Genomic DNA, 13,177 nt, shown 5'->3' with positions numbered 1-13,177 from the left:
TCTCTACATATATTATCATATCATCTGCAAATAGTGATAGTTTGACTTCTTCTTTTCCTATTTGGATTCCTTGTATGTCTTTCTCTTGTCTTATTGCTCTGGCTAGGACTTCCAGTATTATATTGAAAAGCAGTGGTGAGAGTGGACATCCTTGTCTTGTTCCAGATCTTAATGGAATTGCTTTCAGCTTTTCACCATTGAGGATGATACTGGCTGTTGGCTTGTCATAGATGGCCTTTATGATGTTGAGGTATGTTCCTTGTATCCCAAGAATTTCAAGGGCTTTTATCATGAATGGGTGTTGCACTTTGTCGAAAGCTTTCTCAGCATCTATTGATATTATCATATGGTTTTTATATTTCTTTTTGTTGATGTGTTGGATAACGTTGATTGATTTTCTGATGTTAAACCATCCTTGTGTCCCTGGAATGAATCCTACTTGGTCGTGGTGAATTATCTTATGGATACATTGTTGGATTCTGATAGCTAAAATTTTATTGAGGATTTTTGCATCAGTGTTCATTAGGGAGATTGGCCTGTAGTTTTCCTTTTTTGTGTTGTCCTTATTCGGTTTTGGTATTAGTGTAATGTTGGCTTCATAGAACGTGTTTGGTATTGTCCCTTCCTTCTCAATTTTTTGGAAGAGTTTGTGAAGGATAGGCACTAATTCGTCTCTGAATCTTTGCTAGAATTCATTTGTAAATCCATCAGGTCCTGGGCTTTTGTTTTTGGGAAGGTTTTTGATTACCATTTCAATTTCGCTGCTTGTAATTGGTCTGTTTAGGTGTTCTATTTCTTCTTTATCTAGCTTTGGGTGATTGTAGAGTTGTAGGAATTTGTCCATCTCCTCTAGATTGTTGAACTTGTTTCCATATAACTGTTCACAGTAGTTACTGATTATTCTTTTGATTTCTGCTGTGTCCGTTGTGATTTCTCCTCTTTCATTTATGATCCTGTTTATTTGTGCTTTCTCCCTTTTTTCCTTTGTGAGCCTGGCTAGGGGTTTGTCTATTTTATTGATTTTTTCAAAGAACCAGCTCTTGGTTTCATTGATCTTTTGGGTTGTTTTTTTTAGTTTCAATTTCATTTATTTCTGCTTTGGTTTTTATTATTTCTTTTCTTCTACTGGTTTTGGTTTTTTTTTGTTGTTGTTGTTCTTTTTCTAGATCTCTGAGCTTCGAGATTAGGTTGTTTCTTTGAGTTCTTTCTTGTTTTTTGATGTGAGCTTCTATTGCTCTATATTTTCCTCTTATTACTGCTTTTGCTGCATCCCATACATTTAGGATATTAGTGTCCTCCTTGTCATTCAATTCAAAGAATTTTTTAATTTCTTCTTTGATCTCCTCGTTAGTCCAGTGGTCTTCCAGTAGTGTGGTTTTTAATCTCCATGAGGTAGGATAGTTCCTTGCCTTCTTTTTATGGTTTATTTCTAGTTTGATGCCTTCATGGTCAGAAAAAATGGTTGGTATGATTTCAATCTTGGTGTATCTGTTGATGTTTGTCTTGTGGCCCAGTATGTGATCGATCCTGGAGAATGATCCATGTGCGCTTGAGAAAAATGTGTACTCCGTTTTTTTTGGGTTTAGTGTTCTATAGATGTCTGTTAAGCCCAAATGCTCTAGGTCCTTATTTAGAGCTTTAGTTTCTTTACTTATTTTTTGTCTTGTTGATCTATCCATTGTTGATAGTGGTGTGTTGAAGTCTCCCACTACGTATGTGTTTTCTCTGATGTCTGTTTTCAAAGAGGACAACAGTTGTCTGATATATTTTGGTGCTCCTTCGTTTGGTGAGTATATGTTAATGAGTGTTATTTCTTCTTGAAGTATTGTCCCCTTGATCATAATGTAGTGACCACTGGGGTCTCTCTTTATTTTTTGAGTTTGAAGTCTGTTTTATCTGATATAAGTATAGCTGTTCCTGCTTTCTTTTTTGGTCCATTTGCTTGTAGGATTGTTTTCCATCCTTTAACTTTAAGCCTATTTTTATCTTTTGTAGCTAAATGTGTTTCCTGGAGACAGCAAAAGGTTGGGTTTTGTTTCTTAATCCAGGCTGCAACTCTGTGTCTTTTTATTGAAGAGTTTAGTCCATTTACATTTAGAGTTAATATTGATATGTTAGCATCTGTATTTGCCATTGTGTTTGTCTTTCCTTTGATTTTATTTATTTATTCTTTTAATAACTTTTTTTTTTTTTTGGTCTTCTTTCGTTGTTATTCATCCCTCTGAGGTTCTGGCTTTAGGATTCCTTGTAGTATTTTTTGAAGTGGGGGTTTAGTCGTAATGAAATTCCGGAGTTTCTGTTTGTCTGGGAAGGTCCATATTCTTTCTTCAAAGAGGAAGGAGAGCTTTGCGGGATAGAGTATTCTTGGTTGGCATCTGCTTTCTTGGAGTCTGTTGACTATGTCCCTCCACTCTCTCCTTGCCCGTAGTGTTTCTTCGGAGAAGTCTGATGTCAGCCTGATTGGTTTTCCTTTGAATGTTATCTGTTTCTTCCCTCTTGTCAGCTTCATTATTTTTTCCTTGTCCTGGATTCTTGGGAGCTTTACTATTATGTGTCTTGCTGTGTTTTTCCTTTCGTCGTGGAAGTTTGGTGTTCTTCTTGCTTCTTGTGTATCAATTTTCAGCTCCTTCTTCGCATTTGGGAAGTTCTCTTCAATTATCTCCTGGAATATTTTCTCTGTTCCTACATATCTCTCCTCTCCTTCTGGAATTCCTATAACTCATATATTTCCTTTCCTCATGGAGTCAGATAGTTCCCGAAGTCTTTCTTCGTTCTTTTTCCTTCGTACTTCTCTTTCCTTTTCTGTTTTGGTTCTTTTTATTTCTGTGTCTTCAAGAGTACTTATTCGTTCTTCCATTTCATCTATTCTGCTTTCATTGCTTTTCCCAGAGTTCTTTAGTTCCTCCATTAATTCTTTGATCTCTTGCATTTCTTTTACTTCCCTGTTTAGGGACTCAATTTCATTCTTCTGACCATTGTTTTCCCTTTTTAGGGACTCAATTTCATTCTTCTGACCATTGTTTTCCCTCTTTAGGGACTCAATTTCCTTCTTCTGATCATTGTTTTCCTTTATGACTTCTGCCACTTTTTTAATCAGGGCAATTTTAAATTCTCTTTCTGGAAGGCTCAGAAGTTCTTCCAAGTTACTGTCGTTGCAATCTGGAGGGTGGTTTTCTTTTTGTGGTGTGCTTCTTTCCTGAGGCGTTGTTAGGTTGCGTGTGGTTCTTCTACTCCCTACTGTCTGTTTTCTAATTTGTCGTATGCATTGGGACACTGTGTTGCTCGGACTGGCCGGCATCTTGGGTGAACTTCTCCGCTCCCCTCTGGCTCCTCCAGGAACCATCTCTGGCTTCTTGGGGGGGGGGCTTTCTGCTGGTTTCAGGAAGTCTTTACTGAAGAAATGTCCCTTTTCTAAACTGGCGAAGCGGGACGCAGTCCCTGCACATCCTGTCTCAGGCACACACTTCTGCGTGCCCGGTCTGCCCCGGACGTGGGTGCCTGCTCCCTCTGTGGGCTCAGACTGCTGGTTGGAAGGGGCCTGGCGTGGGCTAACTTCCCAGCTGGCCACTGGGTCCTCCAGAAGCCTTCTGCTCTTTTCAAGAAGTCTTAAGAAATTTCCCTGTTCTATGGGGTGTTAGTGACTTTTTTTCTGGTCGCTAGGTGGCGCCAGAGATCTCTCCTATTGTCCTTGGGGGGCTGTTTTTCAACCCCCCCACCCCCGTGAGACAGGGAACAGAGAGCAAGAATGGTAGGGTAAACCTCAACGGCTTTGGGGTGCTGTGTCTGCCTTGTGCCCCACAGTCGTGGAGAAACCACGCCCAGAATTTCGTGCCCTGGGTCTCAGTTCAAAGCCCTCAGGTCCAGGACGCGGGCTGTAGCCCAGTTCAGTGGCGGGGGAATGGCGCCTTTTGCACCTGGCTCCCGTGCCTGGGCGCCTGGTTCCTGCTTACTCAGTGAGGGGCTTTCACCCCCATGAGGGTCTCCGCCCGTCTCCCCGCAAGCCTAGGTCGCAGGCGAGGAGACCTGGGCAGCCGCGATCCGGGTCTGCGTTTGCTTTTGAAGCGCGCCAAGTGCGCCGCTTTCCCGCGCAAGCTTATGGGCAGCCCGGGCTGTGTGCGCGTCTCCCGAGGTCTTTGTTCTTCTCTAATGGTGCCCGGAGCCGTTCGCTCACGGCGAATCCTGCAGGGTTCTCCACAGCTCCCGTTCACGGGGTGTGGTGGCTGCAATAGTTCCTTTCCACTCACAGTCCCGCTTGCTGTGTAGTTTGTTCTTGTTGGTCGTTTTAGTTTGTTGTTTCCTCCTCTCTGCCAGTCGGAGAGTGCTGCCTCTGTGGGCGGGGGAGGGGAGCAGGGTTCTGAGCTTTCCTCCCTTCTAGTCCTCTTTTATGGCCACTTTCTTCTTCGGGCAGTTTGCTGGAGTCACCCGTTTATCTTCCGTGTCCCACTTCTCACTGGGACCTGCCGCTTTTCCTCCCTATTAACTTTTTTTAATGGGAGATCTTACTCGCAGCGTCTCCTCGCCGCCATGTTGCTCCGCCCCCCTCTATATCTTTTTTGACTGTTACTTTTAATTCACTATTTTTTTTAAGATTATTTATTTATTTATTTATTATTTATTTATTTATTTATACAAGCACTGGGTACAGTCAGAAGCGCGGGAGGGTGAGAGAATTCACCAGAGCCAGAGCAGGGAGCAGAGCAGGCAGAAGGACCGAAGTACACTGCTGAGGGGAGCAGCGGGCAGCAGGAGAGGTCTGCGCGCCATGTGGGACCCTCCTACAGTGGACGGGGAGCAGCTGGGGATCAAACCTGCGCTGCAGAGGCTGCAGGCAGCTTCGCAACCCAGCGCTCAACCGCTGCGCCACCAGGGGAGGCCCTAATTCACTATTTTTGATAGTTACTTTCTTAGAATGTTTTTCCCCCTATACAATGATCATAGCTTTTAACCTAGAGATTTAAAAGTTCCCAGTGTATTGAACAGAGTGATCTTTTTTAAGGCCGTGTAGAAAATTTTTAAGCATTTTTTTTTCATTTTTAAACAGTATTCTTTAGATATCGATTTTGGTTTAGACACTGCCTTGTGAGTAGTTAGACTCAGTAAACCCTGAGTCTAATGGTATTATTTAATTTACATTAATTTAAAAGAATGTAGAATAAAACCAGCCTACTTTCTATATAAATGACCAACAGCTATATCCCCTTACCCTCTTGTCCAGGTTAGGTCCAGGAAGAAGGAAGAAGGACAGGGCCGGACAGCATTATGATGTACAGGTGCTTTACTGTGGGAAGCAGTGGTAGGGCCCTGATTCCTGCCCGCACTGCTCCCTCACACTGCACCAAGTTACCATGGAACTGGCCAGTGGTGTAGGCTCGAGGCTTAGTTGCTTGCTGGCAAGACACCCCTTGCCTCCCATAAGAAAAGTTATAGCAATTATTGACCACATTTAAAACACATGGCAGATCTTAACTTATCCTTTATTTTTCTTTTCTTTGATTTTAGTTTCTTTAGTTCTTAATATTTTATTGGATTTTGTTATATATGTTTTACAAACTTGTAATTTTAGTTCAAAACCATAATTGGGTAGAAAGTACATATCATAATCCTTTCCTATCATTAATTATGCCCCAGAGAAGACTAGCTGTTAAGACCACACGTCCAGCTGAAGGGACTGCTGTGAGACTGCGGGTGACTTACCTTACTAGCCAGCCATGTGATTGTGAGAAAGTAGGTTTTTGTGTGCTAAATTTACCCAAATCTTCAAGGTGGTAGGAGTAACCTTCACAATTGAACAATCATAACTTTAGGGAAAGCTGGAACTGAAAAATTGTCTTATATATTTTTGTCTTCCCCATTTGGACATTTTTTTTCTTGTGTGATGTTCAGACTGTTCTCATTTATCTTTTTTTCCCCTACATTTTGAGCCACAAAATTGACACTGTTTGGTAAAATGTACGAATAATAGCAGTGACACACAGATTAGGAAATAGAGAAGCATTACATTTTCATGTAAAATTACTAATAAGAATGAACCAAGAAAGTGGACTATAAGAGTCTCTGATGTCTTTTTCAGATATGTTCCCAATTTTCCATATGCTTCCTCTTGTTTTCCTCTAATTTTTATGCCTTAAGCCTTCAAGCATTTTCAAGTTGATTTCTTCCCGCTCTACTTAATTGTGCTATAACATCAGTTCACTATTTTTCTTTTAAAATATGCACTTTACTTTTTACCTTGAGATTTAAAGAATTTTGGGGTGAACTATAACAGTTATAATGAATGATAATTTTTAAAATTCAATTTATTGGTCATCCTTAAATGTCCACATTTTTTCATTTACCACTACTTTCCTACTATGAAGAATGTAGGCAGAAACCCACTTGATTTTATTTTTGCTGTGGTATGCATTTAAATCAACTTTAAAACTTAAACCATTAATATTTCTTAATTTTTCAGTGGCAAGTTATTTGGTCCTTTAAGCATCACCAAGTATTTGATAATAGTTGCTGTTTTAGAGTTTATATTTAGTATGTAAAGTTTGTCTCTAAAGATTAGTGTTTTATTTATGTATCTTTTAGACCCTCAGTATTAGCTAAGGACTTTTTCAAAAGCTTTATTATAATTTTTATACTAGAGTCCAGAATAATAATGAAAGAGGGAAGGGTTCAGAAAACTTCAGGAGCAAATACATAATCTTAAAAGTGAATGTTCTGCTTTTGCAGCAGTTGGCCCAAGTTTGGAGAGACGGTCTGAGGCAGTAATTTCTGGGGCTGGATACTGCCACTTCCTGAGGGCAAAGCCAGAGTCCTCGCCCTCCTCTTGCCAGTTGAGTGACAAAAGTCTGAATGGGGGCAGTCCATTAGCTTCCTTGTCTCCATGTTTTTTGAGAAAATGGTGAAAGTAGAGTGGCAACTGTAACAATTCAATGAGACTTAAATCCTAGGAAGCTGATTGAAGTATTCCTTAAAATGAATTTAGAATTGAAGTAGTGTTTTAAAAATAAACCTTATTTGAAGCTCAATGAGTTGCTCACCATTTCTCTAGGCACAGGTACATGTGAAAATCATAGAGTCTCATGAGTTTTAACTTCCCTGTACTGTGATTTTTACAAGAATTGAACTGGGATTTCATGCAGATCTTTCATTGAAAATTTTAACATGTTGATTTTACACGGAGGATTAAATCCACTGGGGTTGGATTTTAAATCCAATTTTATATATTTTAAATCTAAATTTACCAATTACTGGGTGTACAAACTTAGGCAAAGTTTAAACTGCCCTCAAAGTCAGTTTTCATAGTCTTTTAAATGAAGCTAAGAAGACCAGTTTATAGAGTGCTTGTGAAAAATTGTATGAGATCATGTCTGTAACATTCCTAGCACCATGCCTGACAATAGCATAAATACCAAGAGCTATTACTATGATCACTGTAGGGAGTAAAGCATTAACTATTTTATAATTAAAAGGAAAGGAAGCTATTTGGCTTTAGCCTTTAATTTCCTTTGAAACATTGTTATTGTTTTCATGATATAAACATCAAATTAATCCTTTAACTATGAATAAAAATAAAAAGTTGGGACTTTATTCTTTCAGAAGGACGTACATGTCATCTTTCCATTGATGCGTTTTTCTCTAATACTTCACAAATATTAAAGATTCTGTGATACCATCTGTAAAATCTTACAGTGTGTTATTAGTAGCAGTTTGATATCAGTATGTTATGGTTAAACAGGAAACAAACTAGTTTTCCAGTATTTTAAATTGGCACATAATCCCATAATTCCTCTTATTCGTGGTCCCCAATTTATGGATCTATGGACTTATCATAGTGATTCAGTAATTTATATTGGAATCATTCACTGTTAGTGGAGAAATAATGGTACTCAACTGTATTTTAAATGTTGTTAAAAGCTGTTACAGAAATATTTCATTTCAAACTGGTTTCATGGAGTTGTTTTTATAATTTTTCATTTTTCTAACATAAATGCATAGGTGTACCATGATTATCACTATGCTTAGATAAATTTTAGTAATATTTAAACGAGTCTCTCATTCTACAATGGAGAATTTTGGATACTCTTTTGTTTTCTTCTCTGTATCTAGTATAATGTTATGTCTTAATCTATGCAATTAACAGGTTCCAATTTAAATTACCTTGGATTTAAGTTGCACAGCTACATCTCTTGAGTCAATTCCCAGTACTTGATTATGGGTAGTAGAAGAACAGAAAACCACTCAACTGATAACTTTATTTAAGTCATTAGAAGGCTGTAAAGAAGCCATTTGTAATCTTTCTCACTAAAGGCATTACCGTTAACAACACATCACTGTCTCTCTTTTAGATGGAAATGTGGTGGAGCCTGACATGTCTGCGGGATTTTGCCCAGATCACAAGGCAGCCATGGTTTTGTTCCTTGACAGGGTCTATGGAATTGAGGTTCAAGATTTCCTCCTCCATCTTCTTGAGGTTGGCTTTCTGCCAGATCTCCGGGCTGCTGCTTCGTTAGATACGGTACTGATTTGAAAATTGGTTTCCTTAACGTTTGACTCTCAGTCTCCGGCTTATGACATTTTTCTCATAGATATATTCATTCATTTACTGTTTTTTTAAAAAAAAATATTTATTTATGCATACAAGAACTGGAATACAGGCCAGAGGTGCAGGGAGGTGAGAGGATTCACCAGAGACAGAGCAGGGAACAGAAAAGGTAGGCTAACCGAAACACACTGCTGAGGGGAGCAGCGGGCTAGTCAGGAGAGGTCTGCTGTGCCATGTGGTTCACCTGTCTGGCCAGGGATCGAACTTGTGCTGCAGTGGCTGCGGATAGCTTCAGTCCTGCATCTTAACCCCTTGTGCCACCAGAGAGGCCCGTCATTCATTTACAGTAAATAAATATTTATTGACTAGTTATTATATTTTCAGGCAAGCAGTGGGTAATCAGAAAACAGATGATGTCTACAAGTGATTCACTGAATAGTAGAAAAAAGCAACAACCTCAAAACTAAGATAAGAATTCTGATTAGGTTTTGTGGAAGATAATAAGATATTTGTATGACCCAAATTTGGGGGGAATCACAGTATTGACCTTTGAATTGGTTTAAATATTTATGCTTCTCCATGAAGTAATTTACATATTAAGAAGGCTTAAAAGACACTGTTGAATTGTGGCAATTACAATATCACCCTGATGTCTTAATTTGTTAATATACCAGATAGGTTAAAATCTGTCCTATATATTGACTGGTTCACATGGTGAATCCTCCATTATCATTGCAGATGTTCTACTGTTTGAAATATTGTAGAACATTTGTTCTAAATGTTATTCTATTCTAGTAGTTATAATAACATCTTCTTTCATCTTCAATTAGATTTTTTTCTGATTTTAGAGGAAATCAAAACATGAGTTGACAGTAGCTCTTTTCATGAAAGGCATAAGACTTTGCTCATCTTCATAAAAATGAAACTGAAATTCCTTTTCTGTTGTTGAATATGTTGCCATGAATTTCTGAACCTATGTAGTGTAGCTGATAACATAGTAAGACGATCAACCTTTGATTATTGATGTTGATAAACATGAGTTAAAATATAAATAATATTGATAAATATTTGAGAAAATCCAGAAAGAATTTAGGAATATGAGATCCATCATGAAAATAAGCTCCTTTGTCTTCTTCCCAAGTAAAGTACTTATACTATTTGATACCATTAATGTTTTCATCTTGCGCTCATCCTATTATAGATATTTTGTTATAGAATGTAGACCTCTTGGACTTTTTAAGGAGAGAGATGCCCCTTCATTCACTTGTATCTATTTATGAATAATTGATTAAAAGCTCAATTTCTAGTGATAAAAACATGTGAATCACATTTGAAGACATAACAAGGAATGTATTTCTGTTTAATATTTTTGTATTTTCTAAGTAGTGAAATTACATGTCAATATATTAATCCCTTTGAAAGTTGTCTCTGATAAACACAAATTACTTTCTACTCTCTAATACCTTTCTAGGCTGCGTTGAGTGCTACAGATATGGCTTTGGCCCTCAATCGGTACCTTTGCACAGCCGTGTTGCCTTTGTTAACTAGATGTGCTCCTCTGTTCGCTGGCACTGAACACCATGCTTCCCTCATAGACTCGTTGCTTCATACTGTGTACAGACTTTCAAAGGGCTGCTCCCTTACCAAAGCTCAACGGGATTCCATAGAAGTTTGTTTACTTTCTATTTGTGGGTAAGTGGGCAACTAACCCTGTACCGACTTTATTTATTGTTTATTGTTGTCTAAAACAAATACCCCTTTTTTCATTGGGACAAATGTGGACAGAGAGCAGATTTTTTTTTTTTAATTTTATCTATTTATATTGAAATAGCACTGCATTATAACATAAGTTTCAGGTGTACATTGAGAATCAACATGTGTATATACTATATTAGGTTTACTGGTAAAACTCTTAATTCTATGCTCTCATAAAATATATTGTCCCTTTTTCTATGATTCACCCACTCCCTTTCTCCCTTCCTTTCCAGTAGCCACTAATTGAGCTTTTAGTCCCCAAATTTACTTTTGTTTTATTTAGTTCACATATGGATTATGGTGATGGAATATGGGTGATTTAATAGTGGTGGATACACCATGGTGGTGATAGCTGATTGGGGGGGGTCCTAAGGTTACCTCCATTAAAAAATTAATAAATAAAAAAACTATAAAAATATAAATAAAAGACCAAGATTGTCTACCCAATTAAAAAAATAAATGCACAATTTAGTGACACACGAAAAATCAGGTTTTCTCTTTAAAAAATAGGTTCATAGTCCCAGCTGTTTATCTTTGCCTTCACTATCACTACTTTGGGTGATGTGTCTGTAAAGATGTCTTTGAGGTGCATTCATATAGTGTTTCACCTATATTTCCTTCTATTTATTTTATGGTTTCAGGTCTTATATCTAGTTCTTTAATCCATTTTGAGTTGGATTTTGTACATGGTGTGAGGTAGTAGTCAAGTTTCATTCTTTTTCATGTAGCGACCCAGTTTTCCCAGCACCATTTATTGAACAAACTTTCTTTGCTCCAGTACATATTCTTTGCTCCTCTGTTAAAGATTAGTTGACCATAAATCTGTGGGTTAATTTCTGGGTTTTCTATTAGGTTCTATTGGTCCATGTGTCTGTTCTGGTTCCAATATCATGCAGTTTTGATGATTATGGCTTTGTAGTATAGTTTGAAGATGTGGTACATATACACAATGGAATATTACTCAGCATTCAAAAAAATAAATGCATGCAATTTTCAGCAACATGGATGGAGCTGGAAGGGATCATGCTCAGTGAAATAAGCCAGAAAGAAAGAAAAGTACCGGATAGTCTCACTCATAGCAGGAATCTAGAAAACCTAAATAAGGGACCAGGAAAAAGAATAACTATAAGAAAGAAAAAATCAAAATCAACAAACAACTATGAACCAGAGACACACTATGGGGGGGGGTAGGGAAAGGAGAGATTGGGGTCAAAATAAGGGGGTTGCAATTGTATGGGGAATATAAAAATAAAATTAAAAAAATAAAACTACCGACAATACCAGAAGCAAAAAAAAAAAAAAATAGGTTCGTAGATTTTCCTCTTTAGATTGTGATGGTTTTATCTTTCAGATGAGAAACTTACTAAATATATATAAAAATGATACAGTATAATATTAATGTATTGCTATTAACTTTTTTATAATTATGTAATTCTTGATTAACTTTGCATTAGGAAAACCTAATTAACAACATCTGATGAGAGGCATTGGCACTAGCTTGTTGCTAATATAATTTAGTTTAATAAATTTCCTACTTAATTTAGACAAATTTACCTTCGTTATTAAAATCAGCTTTGTTCCACCAGCCAGTTGAGACCTTCGATGATGCAGCACCTACTCAGAAGACTGGTGTTTGATGTGCCCTTATTAAATGAACATGCAAAGATGCCTCTTAAGGTAAGTACAGGAAATATTTGTAGTTATTTAATTCCTGGGTCCTCACTTTTTTTCTTGTAACATGTATTTCTCTTAGATATTACATGCTTTTTAGTCTTTGGTGCTAGAAAATTTCTTCCAATTTTTTGAAATGGGCATATATAAATATGTGTACCTAAAACCAAAAATGAATAAGTTATAAATTCTAAGATTGATTTTCTGTGTCAATGGTAATGGAAGGCAGTGGGCAAAGTGGCCCATAATGAAAAGATGAAGCATGATATTCTCAGGCTGGAAAACAAGGTAATAAGCCTGACCTAAAATATTAGCAACCTCAAGGGAAAAGGAAAGACTTTTAAAAGAAAACAGTATTTTCTAAATTGGTAATCAGATGGCATGCTCCAAATACATTTTCATAGGATTCAAAGACAATCTATATAAGCAGTTGTAGTTTGTCACATAATATAGCAAAGTCACTCATTTTCTCTGCACATCTTTATTATTCTGATCATGAATGACCAAGTCTCATGATGCCTTATTGATTTTTTAAATCCTTTCCTATCACCTAATATCTCCATCCAGACTCAGGATACTTGATGTATCCTAATACATGTAATAAATAGCATGGGCTTGGAGGCCATGGTCATATGAGCTTTGTTCAGATGACTACTCTGTACTGCCATCTAGTAAGCATCAGTATACCAGTAATAGGTTTCTAAAAAAAAAGTAGTTTGCGATATAAATGAGTTGATTTTTTTGACTGCCATTACACTAAGCATTCCTAGATATTTATCAAATATATTATTTCTGTATGAAAATTAATTTTGATTATATATATTTAGGTAAATTAATTATATGTAAGTTATATCCTTGTTGGAAATCTTTTTATAGAATTTATCATCTATGATAGCCCTTGTTTAAAGTTTTCTTCATAAAATGAGCTGGAAGATATTTGAAAAAAGATACAGTATCTCTATGTGAAAAGTCTTGTACATTATAGATATTGACATGTTAATCCCAACAAATTAGATCTCAATATTTCATGACTTGAGATTTATAAATTATGTGTATGTGTGTGCTTTGTAACTGAGAGGGAGACCAAACTAGAAATATTTTTATATCAAGGACTGTAGTTAGTTTTAATAGCAAGAGTCCTCAACAATTTATTTCCTGCCTTAGATATAAAAAATGGTTCAAAAGTTGTATCTTAAACCCTTGCGCCACCAGGGAGGC

The 13,177-nt window shown here is 37.1% G+C and overlaps 1 protein-coding gene across 1 annotated transcript in view; it reads left to right on the top strand.

Annotated features, from left to right (window-relative positions):
* The window catches only part of RYR2 (ryanodine receptor 2), a 697,569-nt gene that overhangs the window by 518,746 nt on the left and 165,646 nt on the right, over positions 1-13,177 (top strand). The window contains exons 48-50 of the mRNA XM_054694896.1: positions 8,337-8,506; positions 10,005-10,225; positions 11,875-11,965. Of these exons, the coding sequence (XP_054550871.1) occupies positions 8,337-8,506; positions 10,005-10,225; positions 11,875-11,965 (482 nt within the window). The remainder of the gene's footprint in view (positions 1-8,336; positions 8,507-10,004; positions 10,226-11,874; positions 11,966-13,177) is intronic.

The sequence above is a fragment of the Talpa occidentalis genome, unplaced genomic scaffold (genome assembly GCF_014898055.3).
Source record: "Talpa occidentalis isolate TD23 unplaced genomic scaffold, MPIMG_talOcc4v2.1 talOcc4.14, whole genome shotgun sequence".
Taxonomy (NCBI): domain Eukaryota; kingdom Metazoa; phylum Chordata; class Mammalia; order Eulipotyphla; family Talpidae; genus Talpa; species Talpa occidentalis.
Note: the sequence above shows the minus strand (reverse complement) of the source record. Positions and strands in the feature narration are given on the sequence as shown.